The following is a 24649-nucleotide window of genomic DNA, read 5'->3' on the forward strand; positions in this document are numbered from 1 at the left end:
CTCAGTGAATGAGACCAAGTAAAAAAATAAAACTGCCACACTTTTCAGCCGTGTCATTGTCGGCGTCACTGCACTTCACTGCCGAGGCGCCTGGAAGAGAAAGGTCTGTCCAAAAGCAGGAACATGGTTTCAGGGGATGTACTCACAATAACACTCATGTGCATACAAAGGAAAACAAAACCTGGAGCTCAGTTATTTTTGGTGTCATCCCCGTTTCAACTCTAATGAGTCTTTGTAGAATTTTTTTCACACTGTTTGACATGTGTGCTTTTTACAGCTTTGCATATATTAAGTAAAATGCAAGCAAAATACAAAATGTGCCAGAAGATCAGCAGCTTTGTGGAGAATAATGATATTTCTGTTATTATTTTGCAGTCTGTTTGTTATTTTAACTTTTTGGCCACAGTGACATTTAATAACAGTCGAGAGTGACAGGAGATTGGGAGGAGAGATACGGGGGGAGGACACAGGCGACAGGCTGGGACTCGAACCTGTGCAGCGCGGCCAGAGGTGGCAAAAGTACTGACATTCTGTACTTAAGTAGAAGTACAAGTACTTATGTTAAAAAATACTTTAGTAAAAGTCGAAGTACTGGTTCAACTTCTCTACTTAAGTAAAAGTAAAAAAGTACAGGCTCTGAAATGTACTCAAAGTAAGAAAGTAAAAGTAGTTCTTTGGAGGATGTTTCTACCTGCTATTTTTGTGTAAAACTAACCGAACCTCGTCATATATTATTGTAATAATATAAAATAAAATTACATGAGAATGCAAACATTATTCCAATCTAAATTTTAATCCTAATGAATGCACTCAGCTTGAATCTGTTATGTAGGACACAAACTGTTAAAGGGAATTTAAACACAGCTCTGTTCTCTGTGTCCTCCATAGTAGAGGGTGACTGTGTCTCCACCTAAACACAAACATGAGGATACTCAGGGGTTACAGTGGGATTCAGAAGGTGGAGGAACCCTAAGATCAGCTGTAGTGGCTCTGCATGGGGAGAAGAATCACAGCTTTCTATTGTGAGCTGCAGTAAATGATGTTGGTGTGCAGGCTGTGATCAGCTGACCTGCTGCTGCTGCTCTGAGGTTTACTGCTCTGTGTGGATGAAGTGAACTCACAAAGATGTAACCCAGTATTTCACAGCTCTCTGAGCTGATCTCCATCCCCTACACTGACAGCATACAGGCTGTAGAAATGTTGGATTCAGTGAATGAATCTCAGCATCAGCAGCTTTGATTCAAACTCATCTCTGCTGCACTGATGTAACCTGTAACTCTGACCATGAACACAAACACTGTGCTCCAGTCCAACACAGAGCTTTACTGTAAATACAGTACAACAAGCTGACCTGTTTATTAAACACTAAACTGCAGTATTTTCATACAATCTTTGAATTACACAAAGTCAGCATCCTTCAGTTTATTTTCCAGTCCTTACCTTTAAATCTAACCTCTCTTCTTCCTCTCCTGTCCTCTTTCTCCATCTCTGAGTGAACTTCTCTCTCTTTGCTCTCCCTGAAATACAGCAGCTCTTCTTTTAGCTAGCAGACACACTGTGTGACAAACTGCACACACTTTGTGTGTTTGCTGATATTTGTTGAGCATTTAGAAACGTTGCATTTACCTGCCACACGTTACTCCCTTTATGCTCGCTCCTCTTCAGTAGCGCTAGCTAAGCTGTTTATGTGCCGCAGCGCAACTTACGGACTCGGTCCGGCCCGATTTTAGCGCTATAAATGATACATTAATTATATGGGTTTGCGTATTTAATCCCTTTTTACGAGATAAGCCCCGATGATGGAGGATACGCCAGTACGATTGTCTCTTGTGTGTTAATATTCCTCCGTTTAGGCTCAGATTGCTTGATGACTGACGGCGCACTGACCGGAAATGCAAACTTCTCCCTGACGTGTTAAAAATTAACGAGTCTGTTTGAAAATGTAAGAAGTAGAAAGTACCGATACTTGTGTAAAAATGTAGGGAGTAAAAGTAAAAAGTACTCAGAAAAATAAATACTTAAGTAAAGTACAGATACCTGAAAAATCTACTTAAGTACAGTAACGAAGTATTTGTACTTCGTTACTTCCCACCTCTGAGCGCGGCATATGTATGTGGTCACCTGCTCAACCTCTGAGCCACCCCAGTGCCTGCAGTCTGGAACTGTTTAATATGAACAGTTCCTGAAAAGCTATAAAATATAAATGAGACAACATCAGGCTCAAAATAAAAATAACTTGAGGCAAAACCTTCAAATTTCATCTCTGTTTGACATCACAAGGCATCAAAAATAAGTCAGTTTATTTAATATGAGCTACTTTCAGATATAAACATATAATAATTTGAGTAGTGAATAAGAAATTACTGCCATTAAGGCCATTATTGAATAACATATTGCTGATAAGTAACTAGAAAATGCACATAGATAAGCTGCATACAACTAGCCCATACTGTATCTTGTTCCATAATGAACTGTACAGTAAGCTCCCCCTGCAGTTGGCTTTTGCTTTCTAAATGTCTTTTCTTCTCTATCACAAACTTACCCGTGCACAGTGAGCTGAGAACAAGGCTCATAAAAATAAACAAAAGCCATTCCTCTTAACAACAGGAGCAGCAGCCAGGAGCCGGGAGGGTTCTGCACGCTCTGCACAATGTGTTTTAACACAATTAACAAAGCTGAGTATTCAGAGCAGCAGGGGCCAACACTGTACAACCTCAAGCTAAATATTTACATTAGAAAATCAAATCATTTCTTAACTTTGAGGCAAAAAGATGGAACAGAAGATGAGGCCAGACCCAGCAGGGTTATCCTTAGATAACCCTGCTGGGTGCTACATTCATGTGTTATGCAATAAAGCGGGAGACTGCTGAGCAAACGACGCGAGCTGCAGTTTCCCGTGAGCCTTCACCTCCATCCTGACATCAGTGTTCAACCTCAGTTTGCCCGTCTGCAGCTGAAAACCAGCTCGGGTCTCTCCGAGGCGTTTCTTTGACTGGTAGCAGAACAGAGTTTTACCCTTTAGCTTCACACTGAGACAGTTTATTTTCCTGATTCTTCAGGCATTCTGGCTGATCTGAAAAAAAAAGGCTTTAAAAACAAATTGACAAATGCACCTTGGGTACAAATGGGATAGACTTGCTTACTGATTCTTTCCAGTGAGGTTCTTAGATTAACAGTTTTCAATTAGCCTGACAGGGAGTGATTTGGCATTTAATCACTGAGGGAAAGTAAAGTGACCAGGAAGCTAAAATGCTGTTAAACTGACACAACTAAATGTGTCTGTTGTTTACTGCTGCCTGTATGATCCAAATAACAGAAAAAATGCCAGATACTTAAGGTAAGCAGAGTGAAAGAAAGTAGGTGAGGATGTCTGAGAAAGGGAGAACTAAATAAATGTGCTACATTTATGTGTCGAGTGCTTTGTAAATAAGGACACCTACAGGGTATAGTTCTGGGAAACAAAAGTGAAGTTTGGGGGAAACTGATAATAAAATTATGATAAACTTATTTGCAGTCAGAAACACATGCACTCCCGAGGCTTACTTCTTATATACACGTTCCATTTCACTGTATGGTTTGGAGTAACACCAAGTAAGCTGAGAAATGTGTGCGCAGGAGGGGGAAACATTTCAGACTGAGGCAAAACTACATGATAACAATATCTAGTCAACATGAAACACAGATATGGGTGGCTCAAACAAGGCTAGTATAATGTTTACTTACTTTACTTTTTAATTGATGTTTATTTACACAGTAAGAATGAAGCATGTGAGCAGAATAAAATGTGCTGCAAATCCCCTTGTTTATATGTGTAAGTATGTGTATGTGTACTTATTGCCATCTGATTCTATCCATTGGTTTTCTTAACCTCTAATATTAACTGTAGCTTTGGTCTTAATTCAACAAAACTAAATTATAATTTGTAAATTGCAGATTTGACTAAACTTGTCAGTAATATCTCAGTTAAACATCCCATCATATATAATCTTAAGCATATGGGGATCTTCCTACAGGTTCTGCGTGTTCAGCTCGGAGCCTGAGCTGCATCTTTAGTCGGAATCTCCTCTCCTATCAAAGCCAAGTGTGAGCTGATTCACACCCCAGCGCCAAAAATACTAAAAACACTGGCTGCACCGTACATAAGGATGGATGTGCTTCTGTGCTCATCTTCATAACTGATAGATAAATATTTTATGCCACTACTGTTGTCATTGAAGACTCTAATATTGACTTCATTAACTTGACCAGGCCTCCACTGGAGTAAGAAAGTCATAGCTGCAACTTTGCCTTAACTCCTGCTGCAGGTTTTCAGTCGCCATTCTCTCCGATTCCACAATCCCAGGCAGCCCTCTGCAGCCCTCCCCTCCCACCTCTCCTCGCTGCAGCCACAGCTTCAAAGGCCTCCCCAAGGACTCGGACGGCTCCCAGCTCATATGTAAATGCCTCTAAATTAAGCAGCCACAGGACAGAGTAGCACAGATGAAAAGAGCATGAGTCAAGAGCAAAGCAACGCATATAAAATCATGGCTCATAAGCACCTGTTTATCAAAAGAAAGCCTGGCGAAGAGAGTCGGCATGCAGACAGATTATGTGTCCATTGGGAAACTCTTTTTCACAGAGCAGGCTTTTTCTTTTATTATTTCCACAGGACAGAACACATTTTTTACATGTTCCTAACAGCACCGGGAGCTTAAACGTGTTGTTGCTGCTCAATCCGACAACCATTAAAAATCTAAATTGTTTTAAAATGTTATGATTCAACTGTGTTTTCAGTTGTCACGTCACGCAAAACAGGAACCAATAGCAGAATCCCCTCCAGGCAACATAAAGCAAAACAAAACAGTGTTTTACATGGTTTTTAACCCCTATTTAACAATAAAACAAGAGGAAAAACATCAAAGTAAATCTATTTCACATATCCCAGTGCCCCAAAATATCTTTAATAGCTTCAATCACAACATATACAATTCATATCTGTAGAGATAAAAAGAGATAAGCCACAGCACCAAAACAAATGACCAAAAATCTTCAACCAAATGAGCATTTTTTGTCACAGTTAGGGGCTGCGTGGGGGAAGGGGTGGACCCAAACGCAGGACACGGAGGACAGAACTAAACTAAAAACTGCTTTAATGGCAGAAGGCACAAAAGAACAAAAACAAAATACAAAAAACCTGAACTCAACCAAGAAAAACTAAGGGCTTAAATACACACAAGGAAATCAGGGAGAGTGGAAACAACAGGTGGAACAAATGAACCTAATGACACAGGGGAAGCAAAACTCAACACAAAACACAGGGAACACGAGACTGTCAAAATAAAACAGGAAGTGACTCAAGGAAACAGAGATGCAGACCTGACACAAACATCGGGAACACAAGAGCAGAACCAAGGGAAACTAGAAAAACATACAAATAACTAAATAACACCTAACCATAACTAACTGAGGATCTCAATTAAAAGAAACACTCAGAAACAACCTGAAAAATACAACAAAACAGAGCTAAACAAACGGGAACTCAAAAACACTGGGCCACCGGCCCAGGACCACAACATTTTTGCACATTTTAGAAAAAAAATATTTACAAAGCATCTTCATCACCAGTTTTGGTTCCCACTTGTCTCTCAGTCTACCTGGTCATTTTGGCAGGGAACTAAATATCATTTCTGTTACTTTTATATAATGCATTAACTCACACTACACATCTCCCCACAGCCAGAACCTGTTGCACCTCTGCTCATACAGTAGAGCTAAATCTACAGGCCTAAAGAAAAAGGAACAGACTGTGAGGTGAGATATTCAACAGTTAACCAAAAGCCATCATAATTCTGCTGAATTATGTGACTCATCTGTGCTTTTCCTGCCATTACATATCAAAGAGTTTGCTCTCTCCATTCTGCGCTGAATTCACACAATGCAAAACAAAGAATAGGAAGAGCTCTGATCACAGTGGGTTATTCCTGCACTCATAACACAACTTTCCACTAACTGTAAAAAAAATTTTAAAATTCACCTTAAATGAGAAACAGTCACAAAAATAATCCGCTTTAAGACTGCATTGTTCTTATTCCTAACATATGAACGTGCCTGATAAGGAGTCTTTATATGATATCAGAGTTAACATGTTTTCATCACAGCTTCGCAGCCATTTCTACACAGACTTGTCACTTTGTGTAGTTTATATTGCCAAGTGGGTGATAGCTTACAGCTATCACAACATTCACACATCTCATACTTGTAATGACAATTACTGTAAGAGGAGGGTTGAATGGCTTTTCCCACAACTCTGTATATAACTTTAACACAAGACTGTATAGACAAAACATTACTATAACCTCACCATTCTATCATTATCTAGATCAAAGATTGGCATATAAATTGTGCGGTATCTATAATTTATCTATAAGGGATACAGTGCACAGACAGCAAACCACATAAACAAAGATGCTTCAGTCTATATGGCAGACCCTTAGTAATCCAGTTTGCTAAAGCAATAATGTACAGCAGGACTGTTTAAGGTAAGAAACTCGAGATACTTCCTTGCATGCTTATGACTCAAATGTAGGTATGGGATCCAACCAAATAGGAGATATGGTTTCCTGTTATATTCCTCGTGTTGTACAGAGTGCTTTGAGTGCTCAACTTTTTGAATATCTATTGTCACCTTGTGACTATAATCTATTAGATGTAAAAATTTACAATTAGTGTATGAATTTCTGAGTTATGGACAAGAAATGTAATTTGTGAGGTCACAGTGACCTTGAACTTTGAGCAGCAAAATCAAATTAGTTCATCCAACTCCCTGAAGTTGTTCATAACGCATACAACTGACCTCTGGCCATGGCTAGCAGTGTTGCAGAAACAAACATTTAAAAAAAAAAAAAACACATCTCATGTTGTGTCAGCAGCAGAAACTTTACACTTTAATGTGTTTTAAACGCGACTGATTCACCAGAATAAGCAGCAAAGAAAAAGCTTCCTTGTTAACCCACAGACGTGGCACTCATTCACAAAATCTCCACTGTCTAATCACTGATCATTTCTCTATTGCTTCCTTACAGTTCTTTTAATAATAACTTGTTTACTCCAGCAGGCACATTCATTTCCAACTTTCTGTTATCTTCTTTCTGCTTCCCGCTCTCTGGGTTAAAATGCAGTGTTAATATCCCGCCCCCAGCTGCATGGCACACAGCTTCCTCCCAGCTTTGTCAGCCTGACCAGCCGTGGCTGCGGCAACATGCACGGCACGCAGAAAGGTCAGAGTGGATTAGACCTTTTTGAGCGGCCGCGGCGCCTGCAGATGCACACTGTGAGGTCCTGCCGGGCTCCTCTGTGACAGAAGGTGGCTCTGGGCCCTTGGGGGCTTCCTCAGTGCCTGACTCCCACACTTGCACATCCAACACCCACCTCAACACACACACACAGACATCTTCATACGACACCAACTCTCCTGCAACCTGAGGGAGAGTCAGCACCACTCCTCGTAAGTGTTACATCATTTTTTCTGCTGCTGCGGTTTTACAGTCATAGCCTGACTACTTCACTTGCTCTGTTCATGTTACTGCTGACCTCCATGCATCTTGTCTATGTGTGGGTGTTGCTATTCTTGAGATATCCACAACCTTGTATCTCCAAAATGTCAACTAGAAAAAACATTAAAAAAAAAAGAGTGGAAAGTTTTGTACAACTTCAGGGTTTTGTTCTTGTCCTTTCTGACGCATTCACGATCCGTGAAGAAAACATTTTATTCACCAACTTAACTGCACAGATCTGTGGAAGCAGCAGCGTTGGATTCTACCAGGATCAACACCACCAGCTGTCAGACCAGTAAAAACAAACTACGGCCAAACACTGAAGCCCAACATGGATCCCACTACAAAGTTATATTCACGTGCACATTTAAATCAAATGAACATGTGACAAATCATTTTTCTATGTCTTTTCAACTTTAAACTGTGTTACCTGACTGCTAAGAGTTCTTGACATGCTGTTTATTGTTGCTCATGTCATCCTGATGGGTTGTTTGACAACGTTCTCCAGACAACTGAGCAAAGTGGAATTTGCAGAGCATCATTTGAACTTCCTTTTAGCAGAGCTAGTTAAATATTTTCCTAAATTTGTGTTCGGAGTACTTCAAGCTACTGAAATTCCAAGTAATTTTTAAGCGTAAGTGTTTACAGTACTGGACATCAACAAGGAGTACGAGACATCAGGGCAACTTTATAAAATATAGTCAAACAACACAAGGACAATATTTATAAAATTTTCAGTCCAGGCCTTGTCCATTTTCAGAGGAAAAAGCATAAAAAAAGCACCTAACTCAAGGGATCACCCAGGTGTGTGTACATAACAGAAACCTTAGCAAAAGAACAACTTTAAATTGTATCTTTAAGCCACTTTGTTACTGACAGCCTGTCGCAAAAACATTTAATTTTTATGCCAAAGAAAACACAATTTGATGGGCATAAAATAGTATTTTTGCATTGTTTCATCCCAGCATGATGGGCAATATGTGGAAACTGTGGAAGAGAAAAGAAGAAGAGTCAGATCTAAAACACTATCTAGAGCAGATGAAGAGGATCTGAAAGTTCTTAAGAAATCGGAAAAAATCCAGCCAAGAGCTGACACAGGACCTGAGAGATGAATCTGTCCCGCCAGCTGATCCATCTACTGTTCACTGAACCCTCATCAGAAATGGTCTCAGTGGAAGGGTGGCCGTTACGAAGCCATTCTTAAGGAAGGGAAACAGGGAGAAAAGGTGGAGGTATGCCAAATAAGACACTGCGCTGAAAATCAGTGACTACAGGTCTTATAAAGTGATTAATCCAAATGTAAAATTTTTGGTTCAAACTATCGATATCGATATATGTACAGAGGAGGTCAGGAGAGCCATCCGTAACCGAAGGCTCTGTCATGGCATTTTAGCCAGTGGTGTTGGGGGCTTTGCCAAAATTGATGGAATTATGAACAGAAAAGTACCTAAAGAACTATTCCCGAAGACCAATTATAGAAATTAGAAGAAAGTCTGCAGAGAGTTCAGACTGTGCTGAAGAATAAAGGTGGTCATACCAAATATGAACTTTCAAGCTCATTAGAATTGTACAAACTCTTTTTGCCTTGTATTCTGTATTTTCATGTGTTTTTGAAAATTTTGTACATACACCTATTTCACATTTTCAAAGCAAAATATAAAGAAGTGGCTCAAGCCTTTTGCACATTACTGTATCCTAAACATTTCGTGGTTCCAGCTTCTACTGAAATGAGACGTGAACTGTTGGTAAGTCAAAACGAGGTGTCACACTGAGCTCTGGGTGAATGTGACGGGCATGTACAAACAAGCAAAAATGTAAAACCATTAATCGCATTCCTACAAAAAAGGCTAGTTTTTATCGGATGATTAAAAATGACCCTTTACCGCTACTCTTACTCTATGACCAAAACACTTCATCTATGTGCATTGAAGAACTACACAAATGTGTCAGAATTGTTCAGGAATAAATACTTGCTCACACTGTGCTGAAATAATCATGTAAAGTAGGTAAATACTATTAATTTTATTTTTATTTTTCAGTTCAGTAATCACTGTCTCTTACAAATACCCTAAAAAAAAAGATTTTCCCAAGTCGTCTCTGTTTTGTATCATTGCAGACTGATTATCTTTGGGTTTGGGACTGTTGGTCATTAAAGTTCTCCAAACTCAGGTAGTTCATTATACAGTTTATACAGTCAGGACTTGGTTATGACTTTCAAGGCTCTCACAAGAGCCTTAAAAGTCATAACCAAGGAATATATATGTGTTTGTGTGTAAGCATGTGTATGTATGTGTGTTGGCAGCACCTACATCTCACCAGTTTGGCATGGCTTGATAGCATTTGAAACCTGAGTTAAAATATTACTAAAAATACTTCCCGCCTGTTTCAGCCATAGGATGCATCAACAGGAGGATTCAGCCTGAAATGAGGCTATAATAATCCCTGCTTTTTTCCTTTCACATTGCACCCTAAGCCACCCACACGTTGTCCTCAGTCAGCATCCTTCCATTCTTCCAGCCTACTAATACAGGAAAGCAGCAACAAAAATGCCAATTAGGCAAAGAGGGGTAGAGACACTTTGGCTGTGTCCTCTTCAGTGGCTGGAAATTTATGTGCCATTGATTTCGTCTCTGCCTGCCTGACTGCCTGTGCGCCCCCTCCTCCCAGTTCACTGCTGTCTACTGTTTAAAAGACAGCAACACAAAACTCCACCCAGCAGGGATCTCATCAAATCCATCAGCGACCAGCAGTGAGAGACCGGAGGACAAGAGACACCTGAACTAACACGCAGCACTGCACCAGACGCTTACTGAATGATCCACAATACAAAACACTATTCATTCTGACAGTGGACACAGTCGGCCAGCTAATGCAAACAACCAGACAAACATGCTGAGAAGGAGGTTTGAGGCTGGCTGTGACACCGGGCCTTGAATTAATTACCAATAATTCAGCCACTCACGCCATGTTCAGTCTGAAAACCTGGCGCTCAGTTATACCTTAAACATCCATCATGACCTACCCACATGTAACATTATACTTGTTCATTGTTAGCAGGCTATTAATATGATAACTTAGTACTTTAAATACTGACCTTGAATATAAACAGAAACTATAAAAAAAAAAAAAAAAATCAATACATTTGATTGTTTTTGTTTGTTTGTTTCTTTGCACTTTATGAAAAAGATGAGACTTACTAAGAATATATATGTATATGGGGTGATCCAACCAATCTACTGGCCCCGCCAAAATTAGCTATTTGCCAATGTACTGGTATCGGCATTCGTAAAGCAAATTTTACAAATAAAATTTTAAAAGTAAGGAAGAAAAAAACTCCCTCTGAACAGGAAGAAACCTCCAGTAGAACCAGGTTCAGGGAGGGGCAGCCATCTGCCATGACCGGTCGGGGCTGAGGGGAGAGACAGGAGAAAAGATGTGAACAAATCAGGGTTCAATTCTCAGCGTTGCTGAGGTACCATCGCGCCAGGCTGAGAATTGTTAGCTACCAAAACAGATCGCTATCATCCCAGTTAGCTAGCAGTGTGATCATAGGCACCGGCAGGCACTGAGGGGGACACCGTGCAATAGTGCCGGCCTGTGAAATTAGAACTTTGCAAATGTTATGGAAACTTGTTTATGTGACACGAACAAAATTCCATCAATTGAAACGTGGAACAAACCTAAAGATGTGTTCAACCTAACCAGTTTTTCATTAAGTACAGAATTTGAGCCACTGACTGATTTTACATGAGATTTGTTTGGGCAGTGTGAGAGTGGAAGAACAAAGGTAAACACTTGTGTCATATGACTGTGGCTCAGGAAATAGAGGAGGTTGTCCACAAATTGAAAGGTCAAAGGTCCAATCCTTAGATCATCTAGTCCACATGTCTTGGGCTAGATAGTCAACCCCAGATCACCCCAATACATCATATGATATCCTGACATCATCATTTAGTTCAAAGATCTGCTGTGCTTAATTTTTAGGATTGTTTATTTGTTGTGCATAATAAGTCTATGAAAGCCAAGCTAGTTCACAAGTGTCACAATAATTAAAGGTCTTTAATTTATCCAAGAAACTGCAGAAATATGCAAATGTTCAGTGTATAGAATGTCATTTTCCTTGATTAATGACTTTAAACTGTTTAAGTGATTATTGACCCACTGTTTAGTAAAAATCACATTTTTCCCTTTAAAACAGAGCTTTAAAAACAAACAAACAAGAAAATAGCAATACAGTAATAAACAGTACAATATAAGACAAAGGTGTTACTTCACAGTCAGGTAGAGGTGCATTTAAGTAAGAATCCATCCAAAGGTAACACTGTCGTGACTTTAAGAGCTTTTAAGAACATTTACAAAAACAAAGCCACTAAAATCTGTGAGCATTTCAGTGTGTTGTGTTGTGTTGTGTTGTGTTGTGTTGTGTTGTGTTGTGTTGTGTTGGTCCAAATTTTAACAAGAACAAAATGCCAAGAGAGGTGTGAAATGAAAAATTAATAGATGATTAAAATTCAGCTGCTTGTAGTTTAAATGCTGGTAGTATTATTATTCCTGGCATCCAAGCACTCATGTGATTAAAGCCCAGCCTGGCAGACACACATGTATGCACGTGTACACGCTAAATCCAGAACCACAGACCCACTGTGTTTGTTCACAAGCTGAAAAGTGTCACAACAAAAGCAAAACTCAAACATAAAATAATTAAATGTTGAAACATATAAAAACTAAGAATCGCATGAGTCGAACTTCAGTAGATATTATTTGTTCTTTTCAATCTACATTCAATTGATTACTTCTTCCACTCAGGCTGAAATATAATTAACTAGCAGGAAATCAAGTGGAAAATCACCTTTAATGGACTTGAGGCCATATTGATATAACTCCACAATATCTGATGGGGGTAAGTGGCTGTGAAAAATACTCAGAATAAGCTTGATCTCATTATGAAACCATAACCAGAAATCAAACTCATTTGCAGGCAAACATCAGAACTACAGTATTTTCTCAAGCCAACGTTTGAGGAAACGCCGGGACGAGTTCTCCACCACTGTCAAAATCTGATGGACGTACCTTGAAGCATACTTTTTAAAAATCCAGACAGCTCTTGATCCATCATTATCCCCTAAGCCAGACACTCCCTTTGTTCTGGGGAGAGGAGCAACAATTATATCCATGGTGTCCAAAATCTTTGTTCCTCTGCCTGTCCTTTTAACCAAAAATCTCTACTGTTTTTCCCCAAAAATATAACCTACAGTAGCAGTGTCACAGCAAGCTTAATTTTTGTGGGCTTGGATTTTGCTTCATACTTGTCTCAGTGACCCCATGTACATCTGATATCAACACATAATCTACACTTGTATTTGGTATTAATGATAATTCTTGGCTTTGCAATATGTTCAGCTGATGTTATTTCTTAAAATAGTGGTCACACTGGACTGGTCAATTACACTTGGCTGAGATCCAATCACAGCTCAAGCCAGACCATCTCCAGAACTGATCTGGCCAATCCAATCACATTCTGCATTTACATTGACACCTGTATTAAATGTATTTTTCCTTATCTTGGTGAGACATCCAGATACAAACTGCATGTTACTATCAGGTGTAAATGGGGTCACAAACAGTCACTGTGACTCATGTGCGCCCTGGAGTGTTAAAGTCAACCAATCAGCAAACTGTGGGAAAAGGCTGACATACAGTAATGGCTTGATGATTCATCATCTCGAGACAACTTACAGTAATCTTGGAACTCAAAGTATAACAGGAAGCCAGATTTTTGCTGCGTAATGACATCGATTTAATTTAGATGTAAATGAATTGCAGAGTCACTAAAGCCTATGTGGTGTATTTGAAAATCAAAAAAACAATCATGTGTTTTCATCCACATCATCTGAAAAGAATACTCATGGATAATATTCCTCGTCAGTTTAATTTCTAGTCCAAAGTAAAAGTCTGCATTCCTGCAGTACATTCCCAACATCTCACTGCAACTATCAGCGACTATCAAACCCATCTCATATTTAATGGCAGGAAACTTATAAGTACAGTACAGTGAAACACATTAGTCCCTTTAATTGTTTAGAAACAGAGTAATTCTTATTAATCATTTCAGTCATATAGAGCTCTTCATCCACAAAAAGGCCAAGTCCCCGCTCATGCAGAACCTTCATCTCAAGATCACGGAGAGACAATCCTAGAAGAACTGCAGCAAAGTCTTATTGTGACACTGTGAAAATGTGCATCTACAGTAGGTGTTCGCACCAACTATTCATTATGTTTTTTGTTAAGTCACTGTACCTTGTGTTGGAGTTACAATTTTTACCCATTAAATCTAAAGAATTCTAAATGTGATGTCAAAACCAAAAAAAGAGTCCAAATGTTGTATGGGAGGTACACTAGTCAGCCACAACATTAAAATCACTGACAGGTAAAAAAGTTAATAATCTAAATCACCTTGTTACCATGGCACCTGTGAAGGGGTGGAATATATTAGGAAGAAACTGAACCATTAGTTTTTGAAGTGGATGTGTTGAGCAGGAAGAAGGAAAAATGAGCAAAAGGACCTGAGCACCTCTGACTAGAGGGACATTTTTAATCCTGGCATTTATGTGAATGTTACACTGACATGTACCAACTACCAAAGCGATGCTGGAGAGCACGTACACCTCGTCAAGGGAACTGTATTCTCTTTACCCTCATTCAGCAGAACAACGCACCAAACCACACTTAGAAATGTATTCAGGAATAGATTGAAGTTCGAGTGCTTTGGCCTCCAAACTTTCCGCATCTCAACGTGATTACACACCTGTCTGAGGAGCCAGAAAAGAAGTCTGTGCCATGGAGGCTCCACCTTACAACTTCCAGGTTTTAAAGGACATGCTGCTAACTTCCTGGTAATTAATACCACAGGACACCATATGCGAGCTAATGGAATACATGCCTTAGTGGATCAGAGCTGTTTTGGCAGCACAAGGGGGACTGACACAATATTAAGCTGGTAGTTTTAATGTTGCTGATCTTTGGAGCTGATTTAAGATTGATGCACTCAGCGTTTTTCACTGAGTGTTTTTTCAGTTTGTGTGATCCGAGATTTGCGAGAATTCGAGGTATTCAGACCTCTGACAACTGTAATAGCCATAGAAACACCCAACCTTACCTCATCCACATTCTCAAAGGCATTGATGATATCATAGGGCAGGCACGACAGCAGGTCGATGACGAACCAAGTCTTCAGATAGTTCATGCGAATGAGTTTGGGGTCGGAGATCACCTCTCCACCGGGCCCCACAAAGGTGGTGTGGAAGTTGAGAACGATATCCACCAGGAAGATGACGTCTACTACGCTGTCTAGCACCAGCCAAACAATGTTGTTCTGCTTGGTCTTAAAAGAGACATTGTAGGGCACCATGATGGCCGTGTAGAAGGTGAGGATGAGGATGACCCAGTCCCAAGTGGTCTTGAAGGTGCAGTAGTGAAGTATTATGTGAGGAGGTGTCTTGGGGGCTTCCTGCTTGTACTGCGGAAGGATGTCAGAGTTTAGCTGCAAAACCTGGAGATGGTTTTGGAGATGGAAACAACAATTCACTGTTAGACTTCCTGTTCTTCATCAAAAGCACCCTTTGGTTAATACAAAAATACAACATTAAATGTACAATATGGCTGCAGGGGGAAAAATTAAGTTGATGCTTTATTCATCTGTGGATTTGGAATATTTCAGTGTACAGTTTGCTAATAGCATCAATTAATCAGTGATTTTCCAGCTCCTGGGCATCTTTTTCTGTCTTGTAAAATTTGCAAATATTTAACTGCAGCTTTTCTTTATGCATTTTAATTCTTTAAAGGGGGGCTGATATGCTGTCCTGGAAATGCATGCTATATGTCATTCTGGGCTTGGCCTCTTAGCTGATCCTCTGTCAGAAACCAGTCATTTTTATCACCTGTCTGTTTAAGAACTCCCTCCATGAAAGCCCATTTTCCCCTCACTAGCCAATTAGGGAACAAGTTGAAATTCTGATGGTTCTTTCTCCAGTTTGAGTCCAATTTATTGATTCATTATAAGGGAAAGGAAATTCTGTCAAGTGAATTTCTAATTGTCAGCGACGTTTGCAACAGTAATCTGAGAAAGACAGGTGCACATTTCTGTTTTTCACCATCTAAATGCACTGAGTTTTGAAAAGAGAACACAGCTCAGAGAGAAAATGATTAAATTAGCGAAATAGATGAAAGTAAGCTCAACAAAAAGTGCACTTTCTTTTTTTTTTTAGTCTAGTGATCATCAGCCCATGTTGCTGCGTGTTGTGAAGAGAAGTCTTCCCTCTCAGTTTTAATCTGCATTCATCACATCTGTTGCTGTGTAAAGCTGTTGGTGACAGAATTGTATTATGAATACATTTTGGCTTGAAATAAGAAAAAAAACAGAAGGCGACTGAAATTAGTGAGAAGAAAAAAAAAATCAGATGAGCGAGAGCGAGCAGATGAATTAAAACACACATGCACACATAGTTTATTTCCTAGTGTGGAGATGATCGCCCTTGCCAAGCTCAGCCACCTCTGCAGAGCAGACTCCATTAAATCCACCTGATTACCTCTGCAGGCCACATGGAGATCACACATTAACCATTCAACTCATTATTTATACAGCATAATATTCTATTTGAACCTGCTACAGAGCTGTAATATATTCTACCACTGCAAACATAGTGCATTAACAGGTCTTTGTATTCCGTGAAAAAAGCCTCCTAACTATATGAATTTAGTAATAATACATCTCTAGAAATCCACTGTGCTATGACTACAAATAATAAACCTAACAAGTGCGTCAACATCATCAAGAATCAACAAAACAGTCAGGAGAGTGTGGCTTCAGTTACCCCGAACTCTCCTCACAGTGGCATTCAGTTTGCTGTTAAATAACAAGGTGGATTGGCAGAGCTGAGGCCCAACAGCGAGCTTTGTAACATCAGAGCTGCATCACTTCTAATTCTCTTCATCACAGCTGTCAATCAAATAGGTCACGAGCAGCACCACGGCTCAGAAATTAGGCTGCCTATTAGCCCGCAGAGGCATTGTGAGGAGGAAAAAAAAAAAAACCTCCTCACATGAGTGACACTCAACAGCATCCTTGACAGAAGCCAGCTGTGCCTTTCAGGCTGCAGAGCAGATGGATCACCTGCAGTATCTACTGAGCACCCTCAAGACCTTATGCAACCCTGTGCCATCCAGCACCAGGCCAGGAAAATGGGTAAGAGAGTGCATTAGCTTCTTACTACTTAATTCTAACTTATTTCCTTTTCCAATTCTTCTTTCCTACATCTCTTCCAACATTACTGCTCTTACATTCTCCCACATCTCTTTCTCTCACACCCTTCAGTCCTTCTGCAGTTGCTACTTTCATTCCTTTGTTCCTTCTTCCACATTCCTCTGTGTGCCGCTCATTTTCTCCACCTTTCGTATTTCACCTCTATTTCACCTCTATTTCACCTATAGGCGACCCAAGCAGGAACACCTTCACCAAAGCCCTCACGACTTCTTGCCTCATGCACTAAACTCAAAGGCAATACACCTCTTTCAAACATTCATGAATAAAACAGGTAGTTGAACTCTGGCAAAATGAGCCATATTCTCACCACCCTGGAATCCACTTTCTAAATTTCTACCAGCAGTCACAATCATTGAGAGTGCTCGCACCACCCGACTTCTGTCTCTCCACCCAACTTGAAATATTAATGGCACCAACAGTTCAGAGGAGCAGCAGGAAATGCACTGCTTGCTGTGTCCCACAACAGCAGCTAAGCGGAAGTTGGTGCGTGCGTTGGAAGGGGGAGAGCCGGGGAGCCGGATGGCCCTACTAAGGGTGCAGGAAAGTATAACTGTGCTTGCCTGCTTGCCTGTGGGTGTGTTTGCATGTTTCTGTCTGTAAAAAAATGTTAATGGTTTCTTTCAGTGTACTTTGAGAATATGGTTTGAAGGTGGCTCTTAATTTTTTATATGAAGGTTTTTTTAGTGCTGAAATATTTCAAAGAGTGGCAAGTTTTGAGTGTGTGTGTGTTTATATAGAGCACTCCTCCCAGGTGACAGGGTAGCTACAGTTACCTGTGGGGGTGCATTTTTGTTCACAGAATGAAGAATAAGGGATGATTTTCCAACACATTTTAAGTTGAAGGCCTAAACTGATGCTTAAAAGTAACAATTATTAGAAGATCTGACGTTACTTAAAAGTAAGAAGTGAAACAGAAAACACACTGAAATTTACAGTAATACAAACTTCTTATCAAGCTAGGCTTAGCCAGCTAGCTGCTACACTGGGTAGTAAGCAAATCATCCATCTGGGTGATGAGCCAGAAAAAAGCCAGTTGTATTTAGTGAAACCTTGTGCACACATAGCATAAGTACAATTTGGGTTTAAAAAAAACCTCAAAGTCACCAAGCAAGCTCATTGACACGTCCCCTTTAAGGGAGTCTTCTCAGCCAGTTGCAATGGCTCAAGCACAGCTACTTTTAAATCACTCCATGAAGTCCTGCTCTGTCCCTCGCACTTGTGCATCTCTGGGTCGTAGTCTGAGGTCTGGCTCTTATCACCAGAGATGATCCATGACACAAAAACTGAATGCTGACCTATTTGCACTCAGTATAGGTCACAAGTGCCAGAGGTGCATGAGGTGATGACCTTGAAGGAGCGATGGACCAAATTGGTTTGAAGGAATTTTGTTGTTTTTTTTTCATTGGACCTTGGAGAAGAACTTAGAGGAAGAGTAGGATGCACTGTATGCGTGTGTGTGTGTGTGTGTGTGTGTGTGTGTGTGTGTGTGTGTGTGTGTGTGTGTGTGTGTGTGTGTGTGTGTGCGCGCACTAACCTCAGCCAGTCTGGACTGTTTATGGCTGACTTCATGTTTGCCAATCGGTGCCAGTTGCTGTAGCGTGTTGCGGTTGTTGGTGAGTGCACGTGTGAGCCGCGCAAACTTTGTCCATCCTGCAAAAACGAGAAGTCGGTTATTGCCAAAATCACATTCAACGCACTTTAACCAGCCTTAAGCTGGGTCGGATTATCCAATGGGCATTCTGGATACATGCCCAGGGGCCCGTGTACAGTTGGGGGCCCATCCAAGAGGAAAATGAAAAAAGACCAGAATTGTATTATCTCAAATTTTAGATCTTGCTCTCTCCCAAAGACAGTTAGATAGTGGATACACAACTTCCAAAATCAAGGAAAAGGGCATGACAGGAAAAAAAAGGTAACTTTTAATAAATTATTATTATTATTATTAATTTTAAAAAAAAAAGCTTTACAAAGAAAAAAATGTTTATTCCTTTTCTATGCCGATACATCCCAAAAGTGCTTTTCCTGATAACAGCTCTCTGGGCTCCACTTCATTTTTGTTTCAACACTCATCCAGGAGCAGGACCCTGGTACCAGCAAGGGATGCTGAAGGAGGAAAATGAATGACAGAGAAAAACTAGTATTTTCATTGTAAAAAAACAAAACAAAACAAAACAAAAAAAAAACATGTTCTGGCAGCTTCACTTCCCATCTAATATAAGGCACTTTAGAGGATTTAGTGAAGTCTGATCCTCAAAACAAGTTGGCTAGGGCCCATCACACATTTGAGCCCACAGGTCTGTAACTCCATGATCAGGGCATGGCCTTAAAAATGTATGTCAGCTGACACTTCATGATCTACACAAACATAGTCAGGCCCCAGTCAGCTGTATGCAACCACTGCCAGTACAGTTCTCCTGTTCTAGACTCACAGCTGTTCATCAGACAGTCACAGAAATTTGTCTATTGAATCAGAGTGCTTCCAACTGCTTTAGGAGGTCATGGCCAGGACTTTCACCTTAGGGACTACATTCAGGATTCCACCAACTAAGACGAATATTTTTACACTTCTTTCATACTAAGTTTACTCTCAATTAAAACCAAAGCTGCTTTGTTAGGAATTATAAAAGGTCATAGTTTGGGTTGAGCTACAGCATTTAACCATGCGCCTCAAAGGGTCATTTTGTAAGCAGTCTCAGTTACATAGAGGATGGGAATAAAACATTCTTCCTATTAAAATACATTAATTGTGTTCATGTATGCAAATAGATGGCACTTTGTCATCAAATTTATGATGTAAACATAGCACAACACCCACCCTGCAGAAAGTGTCCTTGGAATTTTTCACTAGCTGCAGGGTTCCTGCTCTACAGCCATCCAGTGTGCTCTGACCTCCACACAGAAGCAGGAGTAAAAAAAGGAATCACTTAAGAATTTGCATATGTTTGTCTGATGAAAAAGCAAAAGCTTAGAGGGAACCTACTGTCTGTGTGTACTATTCAACGAGACATTTTCTTTCCTTGGAACATTCCTAGTAATTTAATATTTATTCACATCATCATGGCCGACAGTATGCAACACTAAGAGATCCGTACACCCTGTGAGAAGGGAAAATTAGCATTTAAATGGGAGAACTGAACTGTCTTTGTAAATTGTTCCATTTCAATATCAAAAGAATAAAGTGTAAAGTATCCTTCCATAACCAGACAAACAGAAAACTGTGTTGAAGATGCATCTCGCACATCTGGATCAAACCATGTTCATGTTCAGTGCTGTCTCTGCCTAAGAATACAGCCTTGTTCAGCAGAGGTCATTTCCATGACTGATGGCCACAACTTTCTCAGTGAGAGTAAACACAGTTTCGGAGGCCAGGTGCTCCTACTGTACTGCTCTAAAAATAAAATCAAATATTTCAAAGAACAAAGAGTCGCACAACAGGGGCACATCACACACAGTAGTCACACGTCGTGATCGACCCGGCCTTTTGAAGAGACCATTACAAATAAAAAGTGGACTCTGAAATGGCTTTTAACCCTCGGGCCTCCAGCTATGTGAAAATCCCACTTTCATTCTCTGTTCAAATGGAGAGAAACTCAGCCATTCACTCGTTTGTGCAGTGGTGTAGAAAAGCCCAAGACAACACTGCGCTGATGTCAATATGGGATGAATATCAACACAACATCCAATTTATTCTGAGCGCCGAAACCCAGTCACTCAGCTGCCCTCGAGCAAAACTGTTGCTGCAGCTATTGTAAAACTTCCTGTACAGCTTCAGTTTCTGGGAGGCTTCTTTTCATTTTGTGCACATTTTTAAAGTTGGTGCTGTACATTCAGAGAAAATAAGCCACAGTTTTTAGCTAAAATTAATATTTTAAAATATATTTGCGTAGGGAAATTGCTGCAGTATATGTACAATAGTAGTGATGTTGGCTATTGAACAATTTCACTAGCAGTGTAGGCCTGATCTGCAACACAACTAGACATGTTTCCATTTTTATATGAGTGCATGTCTGAATGATAAACAAAGCTCTATATGAATGTGTATGACTGGGTGTCAACACTGAGACTGTTAATGTAGTAAAGATGATTACACACTATTATTATGGTTCCTAATGTTAAATTCACAAGAACGCAGCTGTGCTCACTTGTGTATTTAAGCATACATATTGCTGTGCAAATAACATTCTGTTGATACACACGTCAAAATGGTTGATTTAATACAGCAGCAGAATACAACAAATATGACAAACATAGCAATTGGGAAGTGATGAAAAAACATGGCCCCAGAGCTTGCAGGTGAATGCTGGGTTAGCAGAGGGGGTTAAAAGAGCATGCAGTGATGCTGTGGAGCAGCAGCTGTCAAAGGTGAAGCTGTGAAATTTAAATATATTGTCAAATTGGGAAGGTGTGTTTGGGATACGCTGAGAAGACAGTAAGGTGATTTAGCATGTATGACACAATGCAGCTTGAGTTGATTTGCTCCATAATTGCCAATTGTCGTCAATGTGGCTATTGATTAAAAAATTAACTAATATAAAATGTTGCTCTGTGGATGTAAAATTGACCTATTATGGGAATGAGAAACACAATATTCTAAGACTCTCTTGTGTTGGTCTCTCTACATGACATCAAGACAATTTTTCAGCCCAAAAAAATTATTTTTTTGGAACACCACTTCTTTGTTTGTCCTCCATTTGCCCAGTTTCCCCCCATTCTTTAAGGACATACTGTACACCATACCAAGTTTTTAGCTAATAAGGAATCACCATGTTGGTGCAAAAAAATATTATTTTAAGTCTTTCAAACTGTGTTACCTTTGGCATTTTTTGTAGATTCAGCTGAAGAAATGGGAACAAATAACGTGTTTTTGGAACAGGCTGCTAGTAACAAATGTAACAAGTTTAAATCAGGTTCTTTGCCAAGTTGTCTTTTATGTGCAGACACAATGCTGGCTCATCTCTAGCGTCAGGTGCCTTTTTATGCTTGAATGATTCATAAGTTAGTGTTTAAGTGGCTTAACAAACAGAAAAAAAACATTCCTCTGAAAATAGTCAGGTCCAAGGACCGGATGGAAAATGAGTGAAAAAGCAGCAAATGTCTAAAAATAAAACTTTGACATTGGCTATGCTAGCAAGATAAATTAGCTGACTTAGAGGTTATAACATTTGAAAAATAATAAATCTGTGCCTATGCTTTTAAAATAGCTTTAATGCATTACACAACTGTCCACCTGGAGAGTTGTGTACTAGTTATCCAAAAATTGACATAAGAAAGCAATTAATACTCCACAACTAACTCTCTTCAACAGGGCAAACCATCATGACACATAAAATGTGGTGAAACCTGAACTATTTCCAGCACTAAAATCTGATATATGAATTTTTGGTCATACGGCCCTGCAGCAGAACGGCAGAAACCCTGACAAAGAAAGCATCAAAAACATTTGTGTTCTTATACAGCAAGGAAATGGCAAACTGCCAAAGCTTGTTAACTTTTACAGATGCATAAGTTTGTGGCATCATTTGTGTCATTTTCACATCATTCTTAAGACTTTTTTTTTTTTCTGTACTGCCTATACTGGCTGCATAATTCACAGTATAATGTGCAAGCATTACAGACCACCACAATGCATTAGCAGGAAAACAGCGAGCCACTGGCAGAGAAAACGAGCCCATGTGCTTCTTTTCATACCCAGAAACACTTTCATCATGGAGCAAAATGGAAGAATGTGTCTTGCTGGCATTCAGGTAAATATACTCTGACAGTCCACAGGCTTCCACTGTACATAGTGGCACAAAAAAGGACAAAAGGTCCTCACAGAGAGCATGAAAGGAAACTGCAGGACAAGTAAATAAGCAGTCTTTTTCACAGTTAATAGCGCTGCATCTGCCTATGTTTCCCAAGAATGTGAGACTGCGTGATACATCAGACTTGAAATGGAAATTGAAAAAAAAAAAAAAAAAGTAAAGGCATTCAGCTAAAAATAACACAGGAGCAGAACTAGTGCAACCACCAAACAAAGTGGATTCTGAGATTAGATTCTGGTTAACAGGACAACACCCAGCAAACTGCAGTGCATGACACATGTAGGACACAGGACTGTATACGTGCACTGCAAAAGTCCATCCTTCTTTAGCCTTTTTTCTATACGTAGCAGTGGCGGTAAATAAATAAATAAAGTGACATGTAAGAGGTAAGATATGTGTCACAACAGAGTTTCAAAAAGCTGATCATAGAGCACAAATGAACTTGTTACAAAGGGGGAATTTTATTACAGTACCATGCTTTGATTCAGTGAACTCTGTAAAACAACCCACCCAATCACAAATGTTTGTAAAGGCAGACTGCATGGCTAAGTTTTATACACCTGTGGCAATGCGACTGAAAACAACTGAATTCAAAGCTTCAGAGGTGTGGCCCGATGCCTTTGTCCATATAGTGTAGATATTGACACAATTCCGAGAAATTCTCAAGTTGTCATGTACTGATGCTTGGTAAGGTCCTATAAGCTAATATTGATGCATGAGGTAACCCTTTAGCATCATTTTCCAACATTTAAATTTTAGTCTCACTTTCTGAAACATACACTATGAGTCACTTGGCAATAGTGCTCTGCCGGTTTTGTACCTGTGAATGGATGCGTAACAAAAGAAGTGCCAGAGAGCCTTTCTGCAAAGGGTTAAAGTTTATTTAACATGTCTTACAAAGGAACACTTTTTAATTTAGTTTTAATCAGAGTTCAGCATCAAGTCTGTTAAACTTCTGGGACATCGATCTGTTAAGGAGCAGAGGGGTTTGTTAATCAGGTTCAGCAGCTTTGGTGTTAATGTATTTTCCAACAGGTGCACTAGAGGGGCAACAATGAAACAACCCCAAAACAGGAATGTTTTACAGGTGGAGGCGACGGACATTTTTCCCTCCTCATCTTTTCTGACTGTTTTTCACTAGTTTTGCATTTGGCTAGGGTCAGTGTCACTGCTGGTAGCATGAGGTGATAGCTGGACCCTACAGAGGTTATACGGGCAGTCCAACTCCTCCAGGATGGCACATCAATACATGCCATTGCCAGAAGGTTTGCTGTGTCTCCCGGCACAGCCTCAAGAGCATGGAGGAGATTCCAGGAAACAGGCAGTTACTCTAGGAGAGCTGGACAGGGCCATAGAAGGTACTTAACTCATCAGCAGGACCAGTGTCTGCTCCTTTGTGCAAAGAGGAACAGGATGGGCACTGCCAGAGCTACAAAATGACCTCCAGCAGGTCACTGGTGTGAATGTCTCTGACCAAACAATCAGAAACAGACTTCATGAGGGTGGCCTGAGGGCCCAACATCCTCTTGTGGGCCCTGTGCTTTTCACAGATGAAAGCAGGTTCACCCTGAGCACATGTGACAGATGTGAAAGGGTCTGGAGAAGTCATGGAAAACATTATACTGCCTGTAACATCATTCAGCATGACCAGTGTGGTGGTGGGTCAGTGATGGTCTGGGGAGGCATATCCTTGGAGGGATGCACAGACCTCTACAGGCTAGGTAACAGCACACTGACTGCCATTAGGTATCAGGATGAAATCCTTGGAGCCATTATCAGACCCTACACTGGTGCAGTAGGTCCTGGGTCCAAGACAATGCCCGGCCTCATGTGCCGGCAGTTCCTGAAGGATGAAGGAATTGATACCATTGATTGACCCTTACACTCGCCTGACCTAAATCCAACAGAACACCTCTGGGACATTATGTTTCCATCCTTGTGATCCAGTCAGACTGTCCAGGAGCTCACTGATCTCCTGGTCCAGATCTGGGAGG

At 40.2% G+C, this 24649-nt stretch overlaps 1 protein-coding gene across 2 annotated transcripts in view; it reads right to left on the reverse strand.

Moving 5' to 3' along the window:
- kcnh5b (potassium voltage-gated channel, subfamily H (eag-related), member 5b) overlaps positions 1 to 24649 on the reverse strand; it is a 170249-nt gene that overhangs the window by 122023 nt on the left and 23577 nt on the right. For both annotated transcript variants that reach the window (XM_030718684.1, XM_030718683.1), the window contains exons 5-6: positions 18386 to 18501; positions 14689 to 15081 (exon numbers count right to left, since the gene is read on the reverse strand). In XM_030718684.1, coding sequence (XP_030574544.1) covers positions 14689 to 15081; positions 18386 to 18501 — 509 coding nt within the window. The remainder of the gene's footprint in view (positions 1 to 14688; positions 15082 to 18385; positions 18502 to 24649) is intronic.

This window comes from Archocentrus centrarchus, chromosome 22 (assembly GCF_007364275.1).
Source record: "Archocentrus centrarchus isolate MPI-CPG fArcCen1 chromosome 22, fArcCen1, whole genome shotgun sequence".
Taxonomy (NCBI): domain Eukaryota; kingdom Metazoa; phylum Chordata; class Actinopteri; order Cichliformes; family Cichlidae; genus Archocentrus; species Archocentrus centrarchus.